This window comes from Anomaloglossus baeobatrachus (assembly GCF_048569485.1).
Source record: "Anomaloglossus baeobatrachus isolate aAnoBae1 chromosome 5 unlocalized genomic scaffold, aAnoBae1.hap1 SUPER_5_unloc_27, whole genome shotgun sequence".
NCBI classification, from domain to species: domain Eukaryota; kingdom Metazoa; phylum Chordata; class Amphibia; order Anura; family Aromobatidae; genus Anomaloglossus; species Anomaloglossus baeobatrachus.
Window position 1 is genome coordinate 1,525,039 of NW_027441803.1, and position 20,034 is coordinate 1,545,072.

The 20,034-nt window shown below is 49.2% G+C and overlaps 1 protein-coding gene across 1 annotated transcript in view; it reads left to right on the forward strand.

Moving 5' to 3' along the window:
• The first annotated feature begins 237 nt into the window (after positions 1–237).
• The window catches only part of LOC142259118 (uncharacterized), a 94,546-nt gene continuing 74,749 nt past the window's right edge, over positions 238–20,034 (forward strand). Inside the window, exons 1-6 of the mRNA XM_075331628.1 lie at positions 238–316; positions 867–1,011; positions 1,141–1,320; positions 1,404–1,527; positions 1,611–1,711; positions 3,909–3,996. Coding sequence (XP_075187743.1) covers positions 934–1,011; positions 1,141–1,320; positions 1,404–1,527; positions 1,611–1,711; positions 3,909–3,996 — 571 coding nt within the window. The 5' untranslated portion in view covers positions 238–316; positions 867–933. The remainder of the gene's footprint in view (positions 317–866; positions 1,012–1,140; positions 1,321–1,403; positions 1,528–1,610; positions 1,712–3,908; positions 3,997–20,034) is intronic.

Sequence of the window (20,034 nt, forward strand, 5' to 3'; positions counted from 1 at the left end):
CACAGCATGAAGCTTCCACACACAGTAATAAAGATCTCCCGTTTGTAACTATGAAGACACTGACCTTGTTCTGTGCAGGAGAGAGTCATCCATAGCGCGGAGTCCTGAGGTAGAGGCTGCAGCAGAAGCAGCGTCCACACATGCCGAGAAGCAGGAGGAAGTGGCGTCTCCTCGTGCATTGTGAAAGTAGACCACGCCCCGACCACGCCCCTAACACGTGATGGTAGTGACGTCATGCCGGGAAGGAGCCTGTACACTCTAGCATCTACCCTGTAGGAAGTGGCCGCATGTAAGAGAAGAAGCTGCAGAGAGTCGGGTAATGATGGCGACGAGAACAGACTGTGTGTGATAAAGGGGAGCGGGGAAATCCTGGTGGCAGAGGGAGCGGAGCTTTCACCACTAGGATTTAGTCACAGCCATATATCCAGTGTGCGGCTCTGCAGGAGGAGGGGTGTGGAGATTCCCCATTACATTAACCCCCTCAGTGCTGCGCTCACACTCCAGGAGACAGAACGTGTTCCCGTCTGTGCGGCTCTATCAGGATCTGTCTGTATGGGATTAGATGGGGTCACTTCCCTCCTGACGCCGCTCGCTGCTCTGTTACTGTACAGTCTCCATTATGGCCGTCGCCCGCTCCATGTTGTCACTATCAGGAGATATTAATGTTCTATCATTATCTGTTACTGACGGCCCCGGGTCTATATTCTGTGATAAATCTCTGTGTGACTATAGGTGGATTGTGTGTTATACCGGGGGCAGGACGGGGCCAGGACTGGATGTAGTGCTCATGTGAAGCCGGTAACAGCTCCGGAGATTCCTTACATGGGATCTTTCTGATGTTACATCGTCATCTTCTCCCCATTCAGGTTCCTACAATATCGGATCCTCTCAGATCTTCTATATAAGAGAATTCTCCTGATTGACCCATCAAGGATGGATAGGGACAGGGACAAGATGATGGAGAGGATATTACACCTCACCCTAGAGATCCTCTTCCGGCTTACTGGAGAGGTGAGAGATTCTGATGATGTCACATTACACCATTCTTATCTATGGGAATAACAGATGGACAGAACTGGAGAGGTGAGGACTCTGGAAATGTCTGTAGTGGGATTTATTAATGTGTCTCTCCATAACCAGGATTACACAGTAGTGAAGAAGACCTCTAGTGAGCGCTGTCAGGCCCCTGTGTCTGAGGGATGGGGAAGACCCCTGAGCCCAATCACAGGACCTCCACCTCACCCCCTGATACATGAGGACATCAATGACCAGAAGATCCTAGAACTCACCTACAAGATGATTGAGCTGCTGACTGGAGAGGTGACACTGCTGGGAATGCTGGGACATTATACAGTAACACTATGAAGGGATCAGGGGGATGACGGTATCATTGTATGTGTCAGGTTCCTATAAGGTGTCAGGATGTCACCGTCTATTTCTCCATGGAGGAGTGGGAGTATTTAGAAGGCCACAAAGATCTGTACAAGGATGTCATGATGGAGGTTCCCCAGCCCCTCACACCACCAGGTAATAGACAGGACTAAATACACACGGCCTATAATTATCTGTATGTAAAGAATGAATTCAGCCCCTGTATGTGTTTCCTCCAGTTCTATCCAATGAGAGGACAACACCAGAGAGATGTCCCCGTCCTCTTCTTCTTCCACAGGATTGTAAACAAGAAGATCCCGATGTTCCTCAGGATGATCAGGTAGATGGAGAGAAGGTGTCATGAAAGCTCCCCTATGATATGTAGATGGCTGTGAAGGTTAGAGATGGGTGAACCTTTCAAGGCTTGATTCGTCGAGCCAAACTGAACAAATGCCGAACCGAACTCCCAATCTTATCAAACAATATTGGATTCAATGGGAGGCCAAACATAAGGCAGAGAAAACAAATTTAGGGGAGTCGAAAAGCTTCCAAAAAATGCAGCCCTACTGTATTAGCTTAGACATTAGCTTACTAGACTAGTGACCCAACAAATATAGCTTTGGATGAGAAACGAGTATAGGGCTGGTGCTCCCATACCCCTGGCAGTACAGACAAGACGCAACTTGGGGACCCATCTTGGAGTCTTGATATTTAAAAACATTTCAGGCAGACAGCAGGACACTGGCATCAATTGCCCCCCTTCCCTATTTCCCCAGGGTGTGTTTGCACAGCAGGGAGGTAAGGTCTATACAATACACAGGATGTGGCCTGACATTTCCATTTTAAAAAGTGAGCACACAGCGACCATGCCTTTTCCAGCAGTGAATCCAGGCGGGAATAGTGCTCTAGAAATTTCTGTACAACCAGGTTGACCCATCCAATGCGCATGTGATGTCACCGAGGTGTAGTCCTGCCACCAGATTTGCATTGTTATTGCACACTTCCTTCCTTGGCTCCAAGTTCAATGGAGACAACCATTGACCAAACTGGGCCTGTATGGTGGTCCACAACTATACGGCTGTGTGACTGCGTTCTCCTATGCATATGAATTTAAGCACTGTATTTTCATTTAAAAAAAACAGGAGATAAATGAGTGACAGGAGTAGGCCTCTTGCTCCCAGAACCTTGACAGTATAGACAAGACACAACTTGGAGACCCATACTGGAGTCTTGATATTTAAAAACATTGCAGGCAGCATGATTACACCCCCCCCCCACACACACACATTTTCCCATGGTGTGTTTCACCATATAATGACAGTACTCTGCATCATGGTCCTGTAATAACAGTATATTCTGCAGCTCCACAAGTGAAGCTTTATGTCACACAGCAATTCTCTCCAGGAGGTGCCAGGATCTTCCACTTCTTTATATCAGGAATATGACATTATTTTTTCTTGCCTCCTCGGCCTTCACAGTCCTCAGATCTTAAGCCTGCTTTACACGCTGCAATGTATCTTACGATGTGTCGGCGGGGTCACGTCGTAAGTGACGCACATCCGGCATCGTAAGGTACATTGCAGTGTGTAACAGCTACGTGCGATTGCGATTGAACGTTAAAATGATCATCGCACGCACGTCGTTCATTCCTCATGGATTGAACGTCAGATTGTTCATCGTACCCGGGGTAGCACACATCGCAGTGTGTGACACCCCGGGAACGATGAACAGATCTTACCTGCGTCCTGCGGCTCTCGGCCGGTAATGCAGAAGGAAGGAGGTGGGTGGGATGTTTACGTCCCGCTCAGCTCCGCCCCTCCGCTTCTATTGGCCGGCTGCCGCGTGACGTCGATGTGACGCCGAACGTCCCTCCCACTCCAGGAAGTGGACGTTCACCGCCCACATCGAGGTCGTATGGACGGGTAAGTACGTGTGACGGGGGTTAATCGTTTGTGCTGCACGTTCAACAAATTGAACGTGCCGCACATACGATGGGGGCGTTGCAAATCGCATACGATATCGTATACGAAATTGCAACGTGTAAAGCAGGCTTTAGTCCTATAGAGCATCTCTGGGACGAGGTAGAATGGGATGTTCAGTGCCTGTCAGCTCCTCGGTGTAATTTTCGGTAAATGTAAGAAGCTTTCCTGTCCCCATGGGCCTGTAATCCTGCAGAACTATTTCATCACCTGGAATCTTTGATGTGATAAATTGCTGAACTCCTAAATGTCAAAGGAAATCCAACGCTACTAGATGGTGTCTGTAATAATGTGGCCATTCAGTGTATGGTTTATACTTGGTGGAGATGACAGGATAAAGCTGATCATAGACATTAGATGTTGTCTGGAGCTTCTCACAATTTTCTGGTTATGGAGACTGCTGGTTACAATTAGGAGGGGACAGGTTGGATTATACAGGAGACCTGCAGCTCTGTGATATCTACTGCTGTCAGTTGTGTTCATTTATGATCTTTTTTGTTCTGAATCATTTCACGTGACTTCTCCATCTGTCTGTGACTTTTACAATATATGTTTCAGGATGAAGATCTGACCCTTATTAATACAGAGACATATGTGAGGGGTGATGAGCGGTGTAAAGAGGAGATTCCTACAGATAACCGCACAGGTGAGTAGTGACCACTAAATGCAGAGAAGTCACAGATTTTACTCCATCACTGGCTTCTATAATAACTTTATATGATTTATCAGAATGTGTTCACATAGAATTTTTTATGTGAATTTTATGCTTAAAAATGTAGATGTCGCTTCATTAAGACTTGCACTGTGGACACCGGTCTTAATGAAGGGGTGTGTGAGGTAAGATGAGCCAAATTCATTTTGAGGAAGTTGCCAGTATATTAATTCTGCACGTCTTCTCTATGGCGAGTTCCTTGCTAGAAATGCTTCTGCATTCAAGGCCTGGAGTAACATTTCTGCAGTACCTTTCACCACCAGAGTAGAGGAACTTATGACCTATTCTCCGGAGGGGCGACACCGCGCCCTGTCCCTGCTCTGCCCACTTTGGTGGATCTGGACATGACTGATGTAAAAACATGCAAAGTTTCAAGAATCCTCAAAGTGTTTTACTCCAGAAAACAGAAATCTGCCATAAACCCTTTGAATCAATTGTGTATTTGAGGGAAACGTCCAGGTATGGAATAGCTCAGGGGAAGGTTATTCTGTATCTTATGTGTCTCCTGGATCTGCTGGAGGCTTCTGTGTGAATTTTAGTAAAATGCCTTTCAGACGTCATCCTGCTGTAGACAATGAGTTTGATAAGGCTGGATGTAGACGGCCATGTAAATAATCGCGACAGTTATGTTTGCAGAATGTGGACCTATTTGGCTTCTTGTGCAGCTCTAGATTTGCGCTGTTGATGGTGCAGGAGCTGCCATCTATTGTATGAAATATCTTGGTACATTAATTATTCTAGAATAAAGCAGAGATTAGCGAAGCTGAGATAATTTACTTATCACGATTTGATCAACTTGTTTGATTTGCACAGATAACCAATATTATTTTGCTAATAATTGCATGTTTGCGGCCAAGTGAGCTTAGAAATAATAATGATTTTCTTTATCGTTCCTATGGGAGACCCAGACATTGGGTGTTTAGCTTCTGCCTCCGGAGGACACACAAAGTACTACACTCAAAAGTGTAGCTCCTCCCTCTGAGCTTATACACCCCCTGGAGAACCAGATCTAGCCAGTTTATCGCTTTGTGTTCAGGAGGCATACATCCACACATGCATTCTCATCTGATTTTTCATTTTTGGAAAGAGTTTGAAGAAAAGCGGGTCCAAGCCTGGACCCCCGGCATGTTCCTTCTCACCCCACTGTGTCGGCGGTGCTGTTAAGGTTGATTCCCAGGCTGGAGCCTTACATGCCGTGCTCCTTCACCATCCCTCCGGGGCTCTGGCTTGAAGTGGGAGCCAGCACGGTTCTCCATGCTTGGCATGAGACCGGTCTCCATCCGCAGCCCTTCAGGACCCTGCTGGACCAGAGCACTCATCCCCCAGGGACTTGGAACCCTGCGTCTCAGCAAGCTAAGTACCTGAGACGTTTATATATGGGGGTCCCTTGTACTTTATTGTTGTGGGAGAGTGTGCTGAGTGATTTTTATGACATTTCCGACGGGTTCTCTGGCTGTCGCCTGAGAACCGCGCCGATGGTGCCTGCGCGTCGGCCGCACCGCTCAAATTTAGGCCCCGGCTTCGCCGGAGGCCTACTTTCGGTTTCACTGCCCTCGCATGTCATTCATGCAGAGGGACAGTGCGGCCGTTCTACAAAGGGGAGAGACACTCCTCACTGAGTTCATGTCTCCTCCCCTGTGAATCTCTTTGGCCCTCCAGATCCCGCTCTCAAAGTGAGTCCCGCCCCCTCTCTTCACAGGTTAGTGGCTCTGTCGCCACAGACCAGGAGCTCTCTTCAGTGGTGGCTTCGGCCCCTCTCTCTGTCTCAGGAGCGCTCCTTCCTGACCCCGTCCTGGGTGATTCTCACCACGGATGCCAGTCTGTCCGGCTGGGGAGCGGTATGTCTCCACCACCGAGCGCAGGGCACTTGGACTCCGTCCGAGTCAGCCCTCTCGATCAATGTGCTGGAAACCAGAGCTATGCTTCTAGCTCTCCTAGCCTTTCACCACCTGTTGGCGGGCAAGCACATCCGAGTCCAGTCAGACAACGCGACAGCAGTTGCCTACATCAATCACCAAGGCGGGACACGCAGCCGCCTGGCAATGTTGGAGGTACAACGCATCCTTCAATGGACGGAGGACTCCAAGTCCACCATATCCGCAGTCCACATCCCAGGCGTGGAAAACTGGGAAGCAGATTATCTCAGCCGTCAAACCGTGGACAGTGGAGAGTGGTCCCTGCATCCGGCAGTGTTTCAGTCAATCTGCCGCAAGTGGGGCACTCCGGATGTGGACCTAACGGCGTCCCGTCTCTGGTTCAAGACTGGTCCCAGTTTCGTCTGTCCTACGTGTTTCCCCCTCTAGCTCTCTTGCCCAGAGTTCTGCGCAAGATCAGAATGGAGGGCCGTCGAGTCATTCTCATTGCTCCGGACTGGCCCAGGCGAGCTTGGTACCCAGACCTGCTCCATCTGTCCGTAGAGGTGCCGTGGCATCTTCCGGACCGTCCAGACCTTCTCTCACAAGGTTCGTTTTTCCGTCAGAATTCTGCGGCTCTCAGATTGACGGCGTGGCTCTTGAGTCCTGGATCTTGACGGCTTCTGGTATCCCTCCTGAAGTCATCTCCACTATGACTCGGGCCCGTAAGTCTTCCTCTGCCAAGATCTATCACAGGACTTGGAAGATTTTCCTGTCCTGGTGTCGCTCTTCCGGCCATTCTCCTTGGCCTTTTTCCTTGCCGACCCTTCTGTCCTTTCTACAGTCCGGTCTGCAGCTGGGATTGTCCCTCAACTCTCTCAAGGGACAAGTCTCGGCTCTGTCAGTGCTGTTCCAGCGGCGTATCGCCCGTCTGGCTCAGGTCCGCACCTTCATGCAAGGTGCGTCTCACATCATTCCGCCTTACCGGCGGCCCTTGGATCCCTGGGACCTCAATTTGGTTCTCACGGCTTTGCAGAAACCCCCCTTTGAACCTCTTAGGGAGGTTTCTTTGTTTCGTCTTTCACAGAAAGTGGTCTTTCTAGTAACCATAACTTCCCTCAGGAGAGTCTCTAATTTAGCTGCGCTCTCTTCGGAGTCACCTTTTTTGGTTTTTCATCAAGACAAGGTGGTTCTCCGTCCGACTCCGGACTTTCTCCCTAAGGTGGTTTCTCCTTTCCACCTTAACCAGGACATTACCCTACCTTCCTTTTGTCCGGCTCCTGTTCATCGCTTTGAAAAAGCGCTGCATACTCTGGATCTGGTGCGGGCGCTCCGGATCTATGTGTCTTGCACGGCTGCTCTTAGGCGGTGCACGTCTCTTTTTGTGCTAACCACAGGTCGGCGTAAGGGCCTCTCTGCTTCTTAGCCGACCTTAGCCCGTTGGATCAGGTCCACCATTTCGGAGGCCTACCTGTGTTCTCAGGTGCCTCCCCCGCCGGGGATCAAGGCACACTCGACCAGAGCTGTCGGTGCCTCTTGGGCTTTCAGGCACCAGGCTACGGCTCAGCAAGTCTGTCAGGCTGCCACTTGGACTAGCCTGCATACCTTTTCAAAGCACTACCAAGTACATGCTCATGCTTCGGCAGATGCGAGCTTGGGCAGACGCATCCTTCAGGCGGCTGTCGCCCATTTGTGAAGTTAGGCTCCGCCTACTTCTCAGTTGTTCTGTTTATTCCCACCCATGGACTGCTTTGAGACGTCCCAATGTCTGGGTCTCCCATAGGAACGATAAAGAAAAAGAGAATTTTGTTTACTTACCGTAAATTCTTTTTCTTATAGTTCCGTATTGGGAGACCCAGCACCCTCCCTGTTGCCTGTTGGCACTTTCTTGTTCCGCGTGTTATCACCGGCTGTTGTCGTAGGCAGAGACTCCGGTTGTTCCGGTTCTTGCTCTGTTTTTACTTGTGGGTGGCTATTCTCCTTCAGCTTTTGCACTAAACTGGCTAGATCTGGTTCTCCAGGGGGTGTATAAGCTCAGAGGGAGGAGCTACACTTTTGAGTGTAGTATTTTGTGTGTCCTCCGGAGGCAGAAGCTAAACACCCAATGTCTGGGTCTCCCAATACGGAACTATAAGAAAAAGAATTTACGGTAAGTAAACAAAATTCTCTTTATTATATATCACACCAAAATTTACTGCAGCACTGTTCAAACAAGATAAAACATTAGAGTAACATATAGCTCAATACATACGAAGAGGAGTGAGGAGCAGGAGCGTACATAGAAATTATGGGGTCCCCATAGCGGAAAACCAAATTGGGTTCAACCACAAAAAATAATATTCAGTGGGGTATAGGAAAGCCAGTTAGGCCAGGGTTTAATTCTAGCACTATGGTCCTTGATTAGGTGCACCTGCATAGCTATGACTAGAGCCAGACATTGCGTCACTTGCCGGTCAGTTGGGGGGGAGCTGAGCAAAGTGGAGTGTACTGAGACTGGAGAAAGGAAGTCTGCTCTGTAAGAAGAAGTGAGCTGAAACTGTGTGCTTGGTGATCATGTATAATACAAGTGTGATCTACTGACTCTGGAGGAAAATGTTGAGGCTTTCCTGACTGTCTTTAACCCCTTAGTGACTGAGCTAATTTTCACCTTAATGACCAGACCAATTTTGCAATTCTGACCAGTGTCACTTCATGAGTTTATAACTCTGGAACGCTTCAACGGATCCCGGTGATTCTAAGATTGTTTTTTCGTCCCATATTGTACTTCATGTTAGTACCAAATTTAGGACAATATTTTTTTGCGTTTATTTATGAAAAAAAAAATGAATTTTGGCAAAAATTTAGAAAATTTAGCAATTTTCTACTCTTGAATTTTTATACCGTTAAACCAGAGATTTCTGTGACACAAAATAGTTAATAAATAACATTTCCCACATGTCTACTTTACATGAGCACAATTTTGGAAACAAAATTTTTTTTTGTTAGGAAGTTAGAAGAGTTCAAAGTTCATCAGCGATTTCTCATTTTTGCATCAAAATTTACAAAAACCATTTTTTTTAGGGACCACATCACATTTGAAGTGACTTCAATAGGCCTAGATGACAGAAAATACCCAAAAGTGACACCATTCTAAAAACTGCACCCCCCAAAGTACTCAAAACCACATTCAAGAAGTTTATTAACCCTTCAGGTGCTTCACATGAACAAAAGCAATGTGGAATGAAAAAAAGCAAAAATTAAATTTTACCTAAAAATGTTGCTCTAACCCAAATGTATTCACTTTTAGAAGAAATAACACAACAAAATGGACCCCAAAACTTGTTCCCCCACTTTCTTATGAGTGCGCCGATACCCCACATGTGGTCAGAAACCTCTGTTTGGACAAATGGGAGGGCTCGGAACAGAAGGAGCAATATTTGAATTTTGGAAAGCAAATTTGGCTGAAATAGATTGCGGGCACCATGTTGCATTTACAGGTCCGCTAAGGTACCTAAACAGAAGAAACCCCTCACAAGTGACACCATTTTGCAAACTAGACCCCTCAAGGCTTCTATCTAGGGGTATAGTGAGCATTTTAGATCCACAGGTACTTCACAGATTTTGTTAACGTTACGTTGTCATATTGAAAATTTTAATAATTTTCTCAAAAATGTTGCTTTAGCATCAATTTTCCTCACTTTTTCAAGAGGTAATTCCAAAAATGTGACCTCAAGGTTTGTTAACCACTTTTTATGAGCGCGGTGATACCTCACATGTGGTCTGAAACCTTTGTTTGGACAAATGGGAGGGCTTGGAACGAAAGGAGCAATATTTGAATTTTGGAAAGGAAATTTGGCTGAAAAAGATTGCGGGCACCATGTCACATTTGGAGGACCCCTAAGGTACCTAAACAGCAGAAACCCCGCACAAGTGACCCCATTTTGGAAACTAGGCCCCTCAAGGAATTTATCTAGATGTTTGGTGAGTACCCTGAACCCCCAGGTGCTTCACAGAATTTTATAACGTTGAGCCATGAAAAAAAAAAAATAAAATTTTACCACAAAATTATTATTTCAACCAGGTAGCTTTTTTTTTTACAAGAGTAAAAGGAAAAAATTCAGCATAGCAGTTATTGTGCAATTTCTCCTGAGTTTGGCGATACCTTATATGTGGTGGAAATCAACTGTTTGGGCGCATGGCAGGGCTCGGAAGGGAAGGAGTGCCATTTGACTGCAAAATTGGCTGGAATCAATAGCGGACGCCAGGTTGCATTTGGTGAGCCCCTGAGGTGCCTAAACAGTGGCGGTCCCCCACAAGTGACTCCATTCTGGAAACAAGACACCTCAAGGCTTTTATCTAGGTGTAGAGTGAGCAGTTTGAATCCACGAGTACTTCACAGAATTTGATAAGCTTAGGTTGCCATATTGAAAATTTTCATTTTTTTTCACAAAAATGTTGCTTCAGCATCAAATTTCTTACTTTTTCAAGAGACAACAACAAACCGTGGACCCAACAGGTTGTTATCCAATGTCTTATGAGCACAGGGATACCCCACATGTGGCCAAAAACCTCTGTTTGGATAAATGGGAGGGCTTGGAATGGAAGGAGCACCATTTGAATTCTGGAAAAGTTGAAATAAATTGCGGGCACCATGTCACATTTGCAGGGCCCCTTGGATACCTATACAGCAGAAACCCCCCACAAGTGACCCCATTTTGGAAACTGGATTTTATTCAGGAGTATAGTAAGCATTTTGAATCCACAGGTACTTCACAAAAATGTTGCTGTAGCAACAAATGTCTCACTTTTAGGCTATGTGGCTATGATCCAGCGACACGGCGTCTAGTACACAGTGTCAGCCTCCTGACGAGATGTGAGTGTTGTCCACGGGAGAACGCAGCTGCCCATGCCCACGATTTGGGTTCAGGCCGCTGTGGCGCTCTATGCTACCTGCAGAGAACACTCTTGTCTCCACAGCATAAATTGACATGCTGAGGCTCGGGAAGCTGCACCACAGGTCAGTGTATGCTGCGGAGAAAAGAAGCACATTGGGCAAGCACATTGGGCATGGGATTTCTAAAAATCCTTCCACTGTGCTTCTACTGCACAACGCAGCGCTATGGACGCAGGGAAAGCACTCTGCGCCCAAAACGCTGCAAATCCCGATTGTGGGCGCACAGCCTAAAATGCTACAATGGATGAATGGATAGATGTCAAACATATATAACGTCCCACCCCCTGCATATTCTAAGCTGGCGCCCTTTAGTGCCTTTCATGTGGCACTAAAGGGTGCCTAGCCTTGTATTTAGCCCCCCAAAAAATTAATAATTAAAATAAACGACGTGGGGTCCCCCCTATTTTTGATAGCCAGCTAGGGTAAAGCAGACAGCTGTAGCCTGCAAACCACAGCTGACAGCTTCACCTTGTCTGGTGATCAATTTGAGGGGCTCCCCAGGCGTTTTTTAAAAAAAAAAAAAAAAAAAAAAACGTGGGCTCCCCCCCTTCCCAAATTAGATCACCAGCCAAGGTGAAGCGGACAGCTGGGGTCTGGTATTCTCAGGATGGGAAGAGCCATGGTTATTGGACTCTTCCCAGCCTAAAAATAGCAGGCCGCAGCCGCCCCAGAAGTGGCGCATCCATTAGATGCGCCAATCCTGGCGCTTCGCCCCAGCTCATCCTGCGCCCTGGTGCGGTGGCAGACGGGGTAATATATGGGGTTGATACCAGCTGTAATCTCACCTGGCATCAAGCCCTGGGTTTAGTGATGTCACGGCATCTGAACAGATACCCGACATTACTAACCCAGTCAGTAATAGAAAAAAATAAAGACAAAAAAAAAATTTATTTGAAAAAACACTCCCCGAAACATTCCTCTTTCACCAATTTATTGAAAATAAAGAAATTCCGGTCACTGTAATCCATTTTGGAGGTCCCACGCCGACTCTGGACCTTCTAGAATATGGGGGGCACGTTCAGGGAACGTATCCCCCATTTTCTGGAAGAGCAAGCTCTCCATGAGCAGTGTGGGTGCAGTAATCTGAGAATACTGCACTCACACTGCCCCGGTCCAACTTAGGGCAGAGTGACCTGCAGTAACCTCATTCCAGAATATGAGGGGCAAGCTCACAGAACGTACCCCCCCATTTTCTGGAACAGCAGTCTCTCCATGTGAGGAGTGTGGCTGCAGATTACTGCACTCACTCTCCCACGGTCCACAGTGGAGCAGCCTGAGCAGCAGCGATGTCAGCGTCCCTGCTTGCAGGGATCCAGCTGACAGCCGCTGTCTGCGCATGCGCCGCCAGCATTCAAGAAGGAGGCGGCGTGATTGCGGGACGGATCACCAGCCAGGTAACGTAAGACCGGGGGCGGACGCGGGGGGGCGGCGGGAGACCTAGCGAGACCTGGGGACAACTTTGTCGCATGTGACGTGTCACATGCGGCAGAAAGAGCAGGATGAATGCGCCCGCGCGCTACTGTGCGCTGCGCGCCGCCATCTTCCACGCTCTGGAGCGGGGATGGGGGGCGGCTCTGGAGAACCGGAGGGGGCTCCGGTGTACCGGAGGAGAGGTCAGGGGGAGGACATTTCCCTCCGATCTGAAATGTTTGATCATTTCAGATCGGAGGGAAATGAATGCAGAGCCGGCGGCGGCGGCAGTTTTCTGTGCGCTTCAGCGCCATTTTGACTGCTCCGGAGGGGGGGTGGGGGTGGGGGGGGGCTCTCCAGTACCGGGGGCTTTGGGGGCACTAGGGGTTTAGATTTCTTTCTCATCTGACATGTTTGATCATGTCAGATGAAAAAGAAATCAGTTTTACCGGCCATTTCTTTTTTTTTATGTGACCGTCGGTATACGGTGTATACCGCTGATCACATTATCGGGGTCCAAAAAAAAACACCCCGATTCATAATCTGGGGGGTCTCAGCTACCCCCGGTAGCTGAAACCCCCGAGATTTTCGGTCGCTGGGGGGCGCTACAGGGTTTTCTTTGTCGCTCCTAATTGGGAGACCCAGACAATTGGGTGTATAGCTACTGCCTCCGGAGGCCACACAAAGTATTACACTTAAAAGTGTAAGGCCCCTCCCCTTCTGGCTATACACCCCCCCGTGGGATCACGGGTTCCTCAGTTTTTATGCTTTGTGCGAAGGAGGTCAGACATCCACGCATAGCTCCACTGTTTAGTCAGCAGCAGCTGCTGACTATGTCGGATGGAAGAAAAGAGGGCCCATACGAGGGCCCCCAGCATGCTCCCTTCTCACCCCACTTTCTGTCGGCGGTGTTTGTTAAGGTTGAGGTACCCATTGCGGGTACGGCGGCTGGAGCCCACATGCTGATTCCTTCCCCATCCCCATTAGGGCTCTGGGTGAAGTGGGACTTTCCCGGTCTCCAGGCACTGAGACCGTGCTCCATTCACAGCCCCTCTGCTGGATTTGGAGCGGAGTTTCCTCAGGGACAGGGCCCTGCTTCATCAAGGTACTCCGTGTCCCCGTGCATACCGCACGCACACTACAGCATTGCTGGGTGTGTTAGTGCGCCGGGGTTAACAGCGCTGCTGCGCTTGTGCCATTCCTCACTGCAGCTCCGCTGAGTGAGCAGACTTAGTACGAACGGCCGAGCCGACCGCTGGGGTCAGCGTTCACTGCGACGCGGCTGGGATTTGTGGTGCGCCGGGGACTTCCGCGCTGGCCGTGCATATATGACGGCCGCGCTTATTACTACAGTCCCCGGCTTTTGCGGCCTAGTTCGTTTCGTTCCCGCCCCCACACCTGCCAGTCAGGGGGAGGGCGGGACGCTGTACAGACCATCAGCGCTGAGGGCTGGAGTCTGCTTTACATACTCCAGCCCTCACACTAGGCACAGAGGGACGCAGTTTCCCGCACTTTTGTTTGTGGCACGCCCACGGACCGCCCCTCTTCACTGAACGCCGGCAGCCATTCCTGTCTGCACGCTGAGCTGCAGAGGGGAGACGGGGAGACCCAGACACTGGATTCTACGACCTCACACCCGCTTTTCAGCTGGCGGTAAGCAGCCCTCAAGGGCTCACCCCCACTTGTGCCGTAGTGTACTTTGTATTTTGTGCTTGCAATACATTGCACTGTACGGTCGCTGGTGATTCTCGGCTATATACCCTCCTAGATTACTCAAGGAGACAACAGCATGTCGTCCGCAAAAAACAACGGTGCCAGGGCACAGACTTTATATGCTGCTTGTACCGCATGTGGGGCTGCTCTACCGGCTGGTTCCACTGACCCCCATTGTGTGCAGTGCTCGGCCCCTGTGGCAATTGCTCGGCCGGGGCCTCTGCTGGACGTGACCCAGGGAGAACCACCTGTGAATGCTGTCCAGGTGACAGGGACGGAGTTTGCAGCTTTTGCTGACAGATTGTCTATGACTATGTCTAAAATTCTTGAAACATTGCAGTCTAGACCAGTAACTCAGACCATGGGCACTGTTGAATCATTGCCCCCTAGTCCCCCTCAGCTGGAACACCTCGGAGCTCCGGGGGTGTCACATGCACCCCAGGGTGACGGCTCTGACACGGACGACAGTCCCAGACAGCCTAAGCGGGCTCGCTATGAGCGGCCCTCTACTTCCTCACACTGGTCAGGGTCCCAGCGGGACGACTCTATGGGTGATGAGGCGGATGTAACTGATCAGGATTCTGATCCTGGGGCCGCTCTCAATCTGGATACACCAGATGGTGACGCCATAGTGAATGATCTTATAGCGTCCATCAATAAGATGTTAGATATTTCTCCACCAGCTCCTCTTGCTGAGGAGTCTGCTTCACAGCAGGAGAAATTCCATTTCAGGTATCCCAAGCGTAAATTAAGCACTTTTCTGGACCACTCTGACTTTAGAGACGCAATCCAGAAACACCACGCTTATCCAGATAAGCGTTTCTCTAAACGGCTTAAAGATACACGCTATCCTTTTCCCCCTGACGTGGTCAAGGGCTGGACACAGTGTCCCAAGGTGGACCCTCCAATCTCCAGGCTTGCAGCTAGATCTTTAGTTGCAGTGGAAGATGGGGCGGCACTTAAAGATGCCACTGACAGACAGATGGAGCTCTGGTTGAAATCCATCTATGAAGCTATTGGAGCGTCGTTGGCGCCAGCATTCGCAGCCGTATGGGCACTCCAAGCTATTTCAGCTGGGCTTACACAGGTCGACACGGTCACACGTACATCTGCTCCGCAGGTGGCACCATTGACCTCTCAAATGTCTGCATTCGCGTCCTACGCGATTAATGCTGTCCTAGACTCTACGAGCCGTACGGCGGTGGCGTCAGCCAACTCCGTGGTTTTACGCAGAGCCCTGTGGTTGAGAGAATGGAAGGCAGATTCTGCTTCCAAGAAGTGCTTAACCAGTTTGCCTTTTTCTCGGGACCGATTGTTTGGTGAGCGTTTGGATGAAATCATTAAACACTCCAAGGGTAAGGATTCATCCTTACCTCAACCCAGACAAAACAAGCCCCAACAGAGGAGGGGACAGTCTGGTTTTCGCTCCTTTCGAGGCTCAGGCAGGTCCCAATTCTCCTCGTCCAAAAGGACTCAAAAGGATCAGAGGGGCTCAGATTCTTGGCGGACTCAATCACGCCCAAAAAAGACAGCCGGAAGAACCAGGGCTGTGGAGTCGGTAAGCCAAACCTTCGACTCCGACTCCGACTCCTCAAATTCTCTTGCACCGACTCCGACTCCGGCTCCGACTCCGACTCCGGCTCCGACTCCGACTCCTACATATATTGCTTATAGTTAGGTGAAAAATTTATTGTAGTACATGAATATGTGTATGTGAACATCAGACATTTAATAATTTTTATGATACAATAATCAAGATATTTGGATAGAACATAAAATATATTTATTGGAATACAACTTTAGAACACAAAAAACTGTAATAAATTGTAAATATGTAATACACTATGCAATATACAGTAGATTACATATATATCTTGTGTGTGTATATACACTGTATATATATATATATATATTACATATTTACAATTTATTAGTTTTTTGTGTTCTAAAGTTGTATTCCAATAAATATTTTATGTTCTATACAAATATCTTGATTATTGTATCATAAAAACAATTAAATGTCTGATGTTCACATTGTACTACAATAAATTTTTCACTTAAATATAAGCATTATACTAAATGTTATTATTTAGTAAAATATTCAGCACATTCTGCATTGCACTCCTGTCCCCAATTTATTATATATTTTAGGAGTTGGAGTCGGTGCATTTTATACCGACTCCGACTCCGACTCCACCAAAATGAGCTCCGACTCCGACTCCACGACTCCGACTCCGACTCCACAGCCCTGGGAAGAACCGTTACCAAGACGGCTTCCTCATGACTGTCAGCCTCCTCTCTCCACATCCTCGGTCGGTGGCAGGCTCTCCCGCTTTGGCGACATTTGGCTGTCACAGGTCAAAGACCGTTGGGTGAGAGACATTCTGTCTCACGGGTACAGGATAGAGTTCAACTCTCGTCCTCCAACTCGCTTCTTCAGAACTTCTCCACCGCCCGACCGAGCCGATGCTCTGCTGCAAGCGGTGTCCGCTCTAAAGGCGGAAGGAGTGGTGACTTCCGTTCCTCTTCAGGAACAAGGTCACGGTTTTTACTCCAATTTGTTTGTGGTGCCAAAGAAGGACGGGTCGTTCCGTCCCGTCCTGGATCTAAAACTGCTCAACAAACACGTAAAAACCAGGAGGTTCCGGATGGAATCTCTCCCCTCCGTTATCGCCTCAATGTCTCAAGGAGATTTCCTAGCATCAATAGACATCAAGGATGCTTATCTCCACGTGCCGATTGCGCCAGAGCATCAGCGTTTTCTACGCTTCGTCATAGGAAGCGAACACCTGCAGTTCGTAGCTCTGCCTTTCGGGCTGGCGACAGCCCCTCGGGTCTTCACCAAGGTCATGGCAGCAGTAGTAGCAGTCCTGCACTCGCGAGGTCACTCTGTGATCCCGTATTTGGACGATCTACTTATCAAGGCACCCTCTCAAGAGGCATGCCAACACAGCCTGAACGTGGCACTGAAGACTCTCCAGAGTTTCGGGTGGATTATCAACTTTTCAAAGTCAAATCTAACCCCGACCCAATCACTAACATATCTTGGCATGGAGTTTCATACTCTCTCAGCGATAGTGAAACTTCCACTGGACAAACAGTGCTCGCTTCAGACAGGGGTGCAATCTCTCCTTCAGGGCCAGTCACACCCCTTGAGGCGCCTCATGCACTTCCTAGGAAAGATGGTAGCAGCAATAGAAGCAGTCCCGTTCGCGCAGTTTCATCTGCGTCCACTACAATGGGACATTCTCCGCCAATGGGACGGGAAGTCGACGTCCCTCGACAGGGATGTCTCCCTTTCTCAGACAGCCAAGGACTCTCTCAGGTGGTGGCTTCTTCCCACCTCATTGTCAAAAGGAAAGTCGTTCCTACCCCCATCCTGGGCAGTGGTTACGACAGATGCGAGCCTATCAGGGTGGGGAGCAGTGTTTCTCCACCACAGGGCTCAAGGTACGTGGACTCGGAAAGAGTCCACCCTTCAGATCAATGTTCTGGAAATCAGAGCAGTCTATTTTGCCCTACAAGCCTTCCAACAGTGGCTGGAAGGCAAACAGATCCGAATTCAATCGGACAACTCCACAGCGGTGGCATACATCAACCACCAAGGGGGAACACGCAGTCGGCAAGCCTTCCGGGAAGTCAGGCGGATTCTGACGTGGGTGGAAGACACGGCATCCACCATATCCGCAGTTCACATACCAGGTGTGGAAAACTGGGAAGCAGACTTTCTCAGTCGCCAGGGCATGGACGCAGGGGAATGGTCCCTTCACCCGGAAGTGTTTCAGGAGATCTGTCGCCGCTGGGGGATGCCGGACGTCGACCTGATGGCGTCACGGCATAACAACAAGGTCCCGGTTTTCATGGCACGGTCTCACGATCACCGAGCTCTGGCGGCAGACGCCTTAGTTCAAGATTGGTCGCAATTCCAGCTACCTTACGTGTTCCCACCTCTGGCATTATTGCCCAGAGTGCTCCGCAAAATCAGGTCCGACTGCCGCCGCGCCATTCTCGTCGCTCCAGACTGGCCAAGGAGGTCGTGGTACCCGGATCTGTGGCGCCTCACGGTAGGCCAACCGTGGGCGCTACCAGACCGTCCAGACTTGCTGTCGCAAGGGCCGTTTTTCCATCTGAATTCTGCGGCCCTGAACCTGACTGTGTGGCCATTGAATCCTGGATCCTAGCGGCCTCAGGTTTATCTCATCAGGTGGTTGCCACCATGAGACAGGCTAGGAAACCATCCTCCGCCAAGATTTACCACAGGACGTGGAAGATATTCCTATCTTGGTGCTCTGCTCAGGGAGTTTCTCCCTGGCCATTTGCATTGCCTATTTTTCTTTCCTTCCTGCAGTCTGGGTTGGAAAAAGGTTTGTCGCTTGGCTCCCTTAAAGGTCAAGTCTCCGCGCTATCTGTATTTTTTCAGAAACGCCTGGCGCGACTTCCTCAGGTACGCACGTTCCTGCAAGGGGTTTGTCATATCGTCCCCCCTTACAAGCGGCCGTTGGAGCCCTGGGATCTGAACAAGGTTCTAATTGCCCTCCAGAAGCCGCCTTTCGAGCCTATGAAGGAGGTTTCCCTTTCTCGTCTTTCACAGAAAGTGGCCTTTCTAGTGGCGGTCACGTCTCTTCGGAGAGTGTCCGAGCTGGCGGCGTTATCTTGCAGATCTCCCTTCCTGGTGTTTCACCAGGACAAGGTAGTTCTGCGTCCAATTCCAGAATTTCTTCCCAAGGTGGTATCTTCCTTTCATCTCAATCAAGATATCACTTTACCGTCTTTGTGTCCGCATCCAGTTCACCAGTTTGAAAAGGGTTTGCATTTATTGGATCTGGTGAGAGCACTCAGGATCTACATTTCCCGTACGGCGCCTCTGCGTCGCTCGGATGCACTCTTTGTCCTTGTCGCTGGTCAGCGTAAAGGGTCGCAAGCTTCCAAATCCACCCTTGCGCGGTGGATCAAGGAACCAATTCTTCACACCTACCGTTCTGCTAGGCTTCCGATTCCATCAGGACTGAAGGCCCATTCTACCAGAGCCGTGGGTGCGTCCTGGGCATTACGGCACCAGGCTACGGCTCAGCAGGTGTGCCAGGCGGCTACCTGGTCGAGTCTGCACACTTTTACCAAGCATTATCAGGTGCATACCTACGCTTCGGCGGATGCCGGCCTAGGTAGACAAGTCCTGCAGGCGGCGGTGGCCCACCTGTAGGAAAAGGCCGCTTGACGGCCCTATCACGAGGTATTCCTTTACCCACCCAGGGACTGCTTTTGGACGTCCCAATTGTCTGGGTCTCCCAATTAGGAGCGACAAAGAAGAAGGGAATTTTGTTTACTTACCGTAAATTCCTTTTCTTCTAGCTCCAATTGGGAGACCCAGCACCCGCCCTGTTTTCTTAGGGAGTTTGTTTTTTCGGGTGCACACGTTGTTCATGTTGAACAGTTCAGTTCTCCGAGGTTGTTCCTCGGATTGAATTTGTCTTTAAAACAGTTATTGGCTTTCCTCCTTCTTGCTTTTGCACTAAAACTGAGGAACCCGTGATCCCACGGGGGGGTGTATAGCCAGAAGGGGAGGGGCCTTACACTTTTAAGTGTAATACTTTGTGTGGCCTCCGGAGGCAGTAGCTATACACCCAATTGTCTGGGTCTCCCAATTGGAGCTAGAAGAAAAGGAATTTACGGTAAGTAAACAAAATTCCCTTCTTTTCGGGCCGCCGCTTTAAAGCAGCGGAACAGAATAAGTACCCTGTTTTGCCGCCGCTTTAAGTCGTACGGCCGTCGTTATGAGGTTAAGAGGGTGACAGAACAATAGACCGAGGTCCTAGCTCTATACCTTACTGGGGACCCACAGAAAGCATACTACGACCTTGCCCTGCAAGCTGAAGGTGGAGATTGTGGCATGTTTGCATGTAACCCTGGCTGTTAGGGCACAACTTATACACCTGTGGCGCTACAAAAGTGCAAGAATGGCTGCAGCCTGAGACTTTCTTTCCAGCAAAGTTGATGAGTGGTAGCAGACCAATTTATTCACTCACTATCTAAATCGATACAAAGCTAGTTTGCCCACAGAGATCT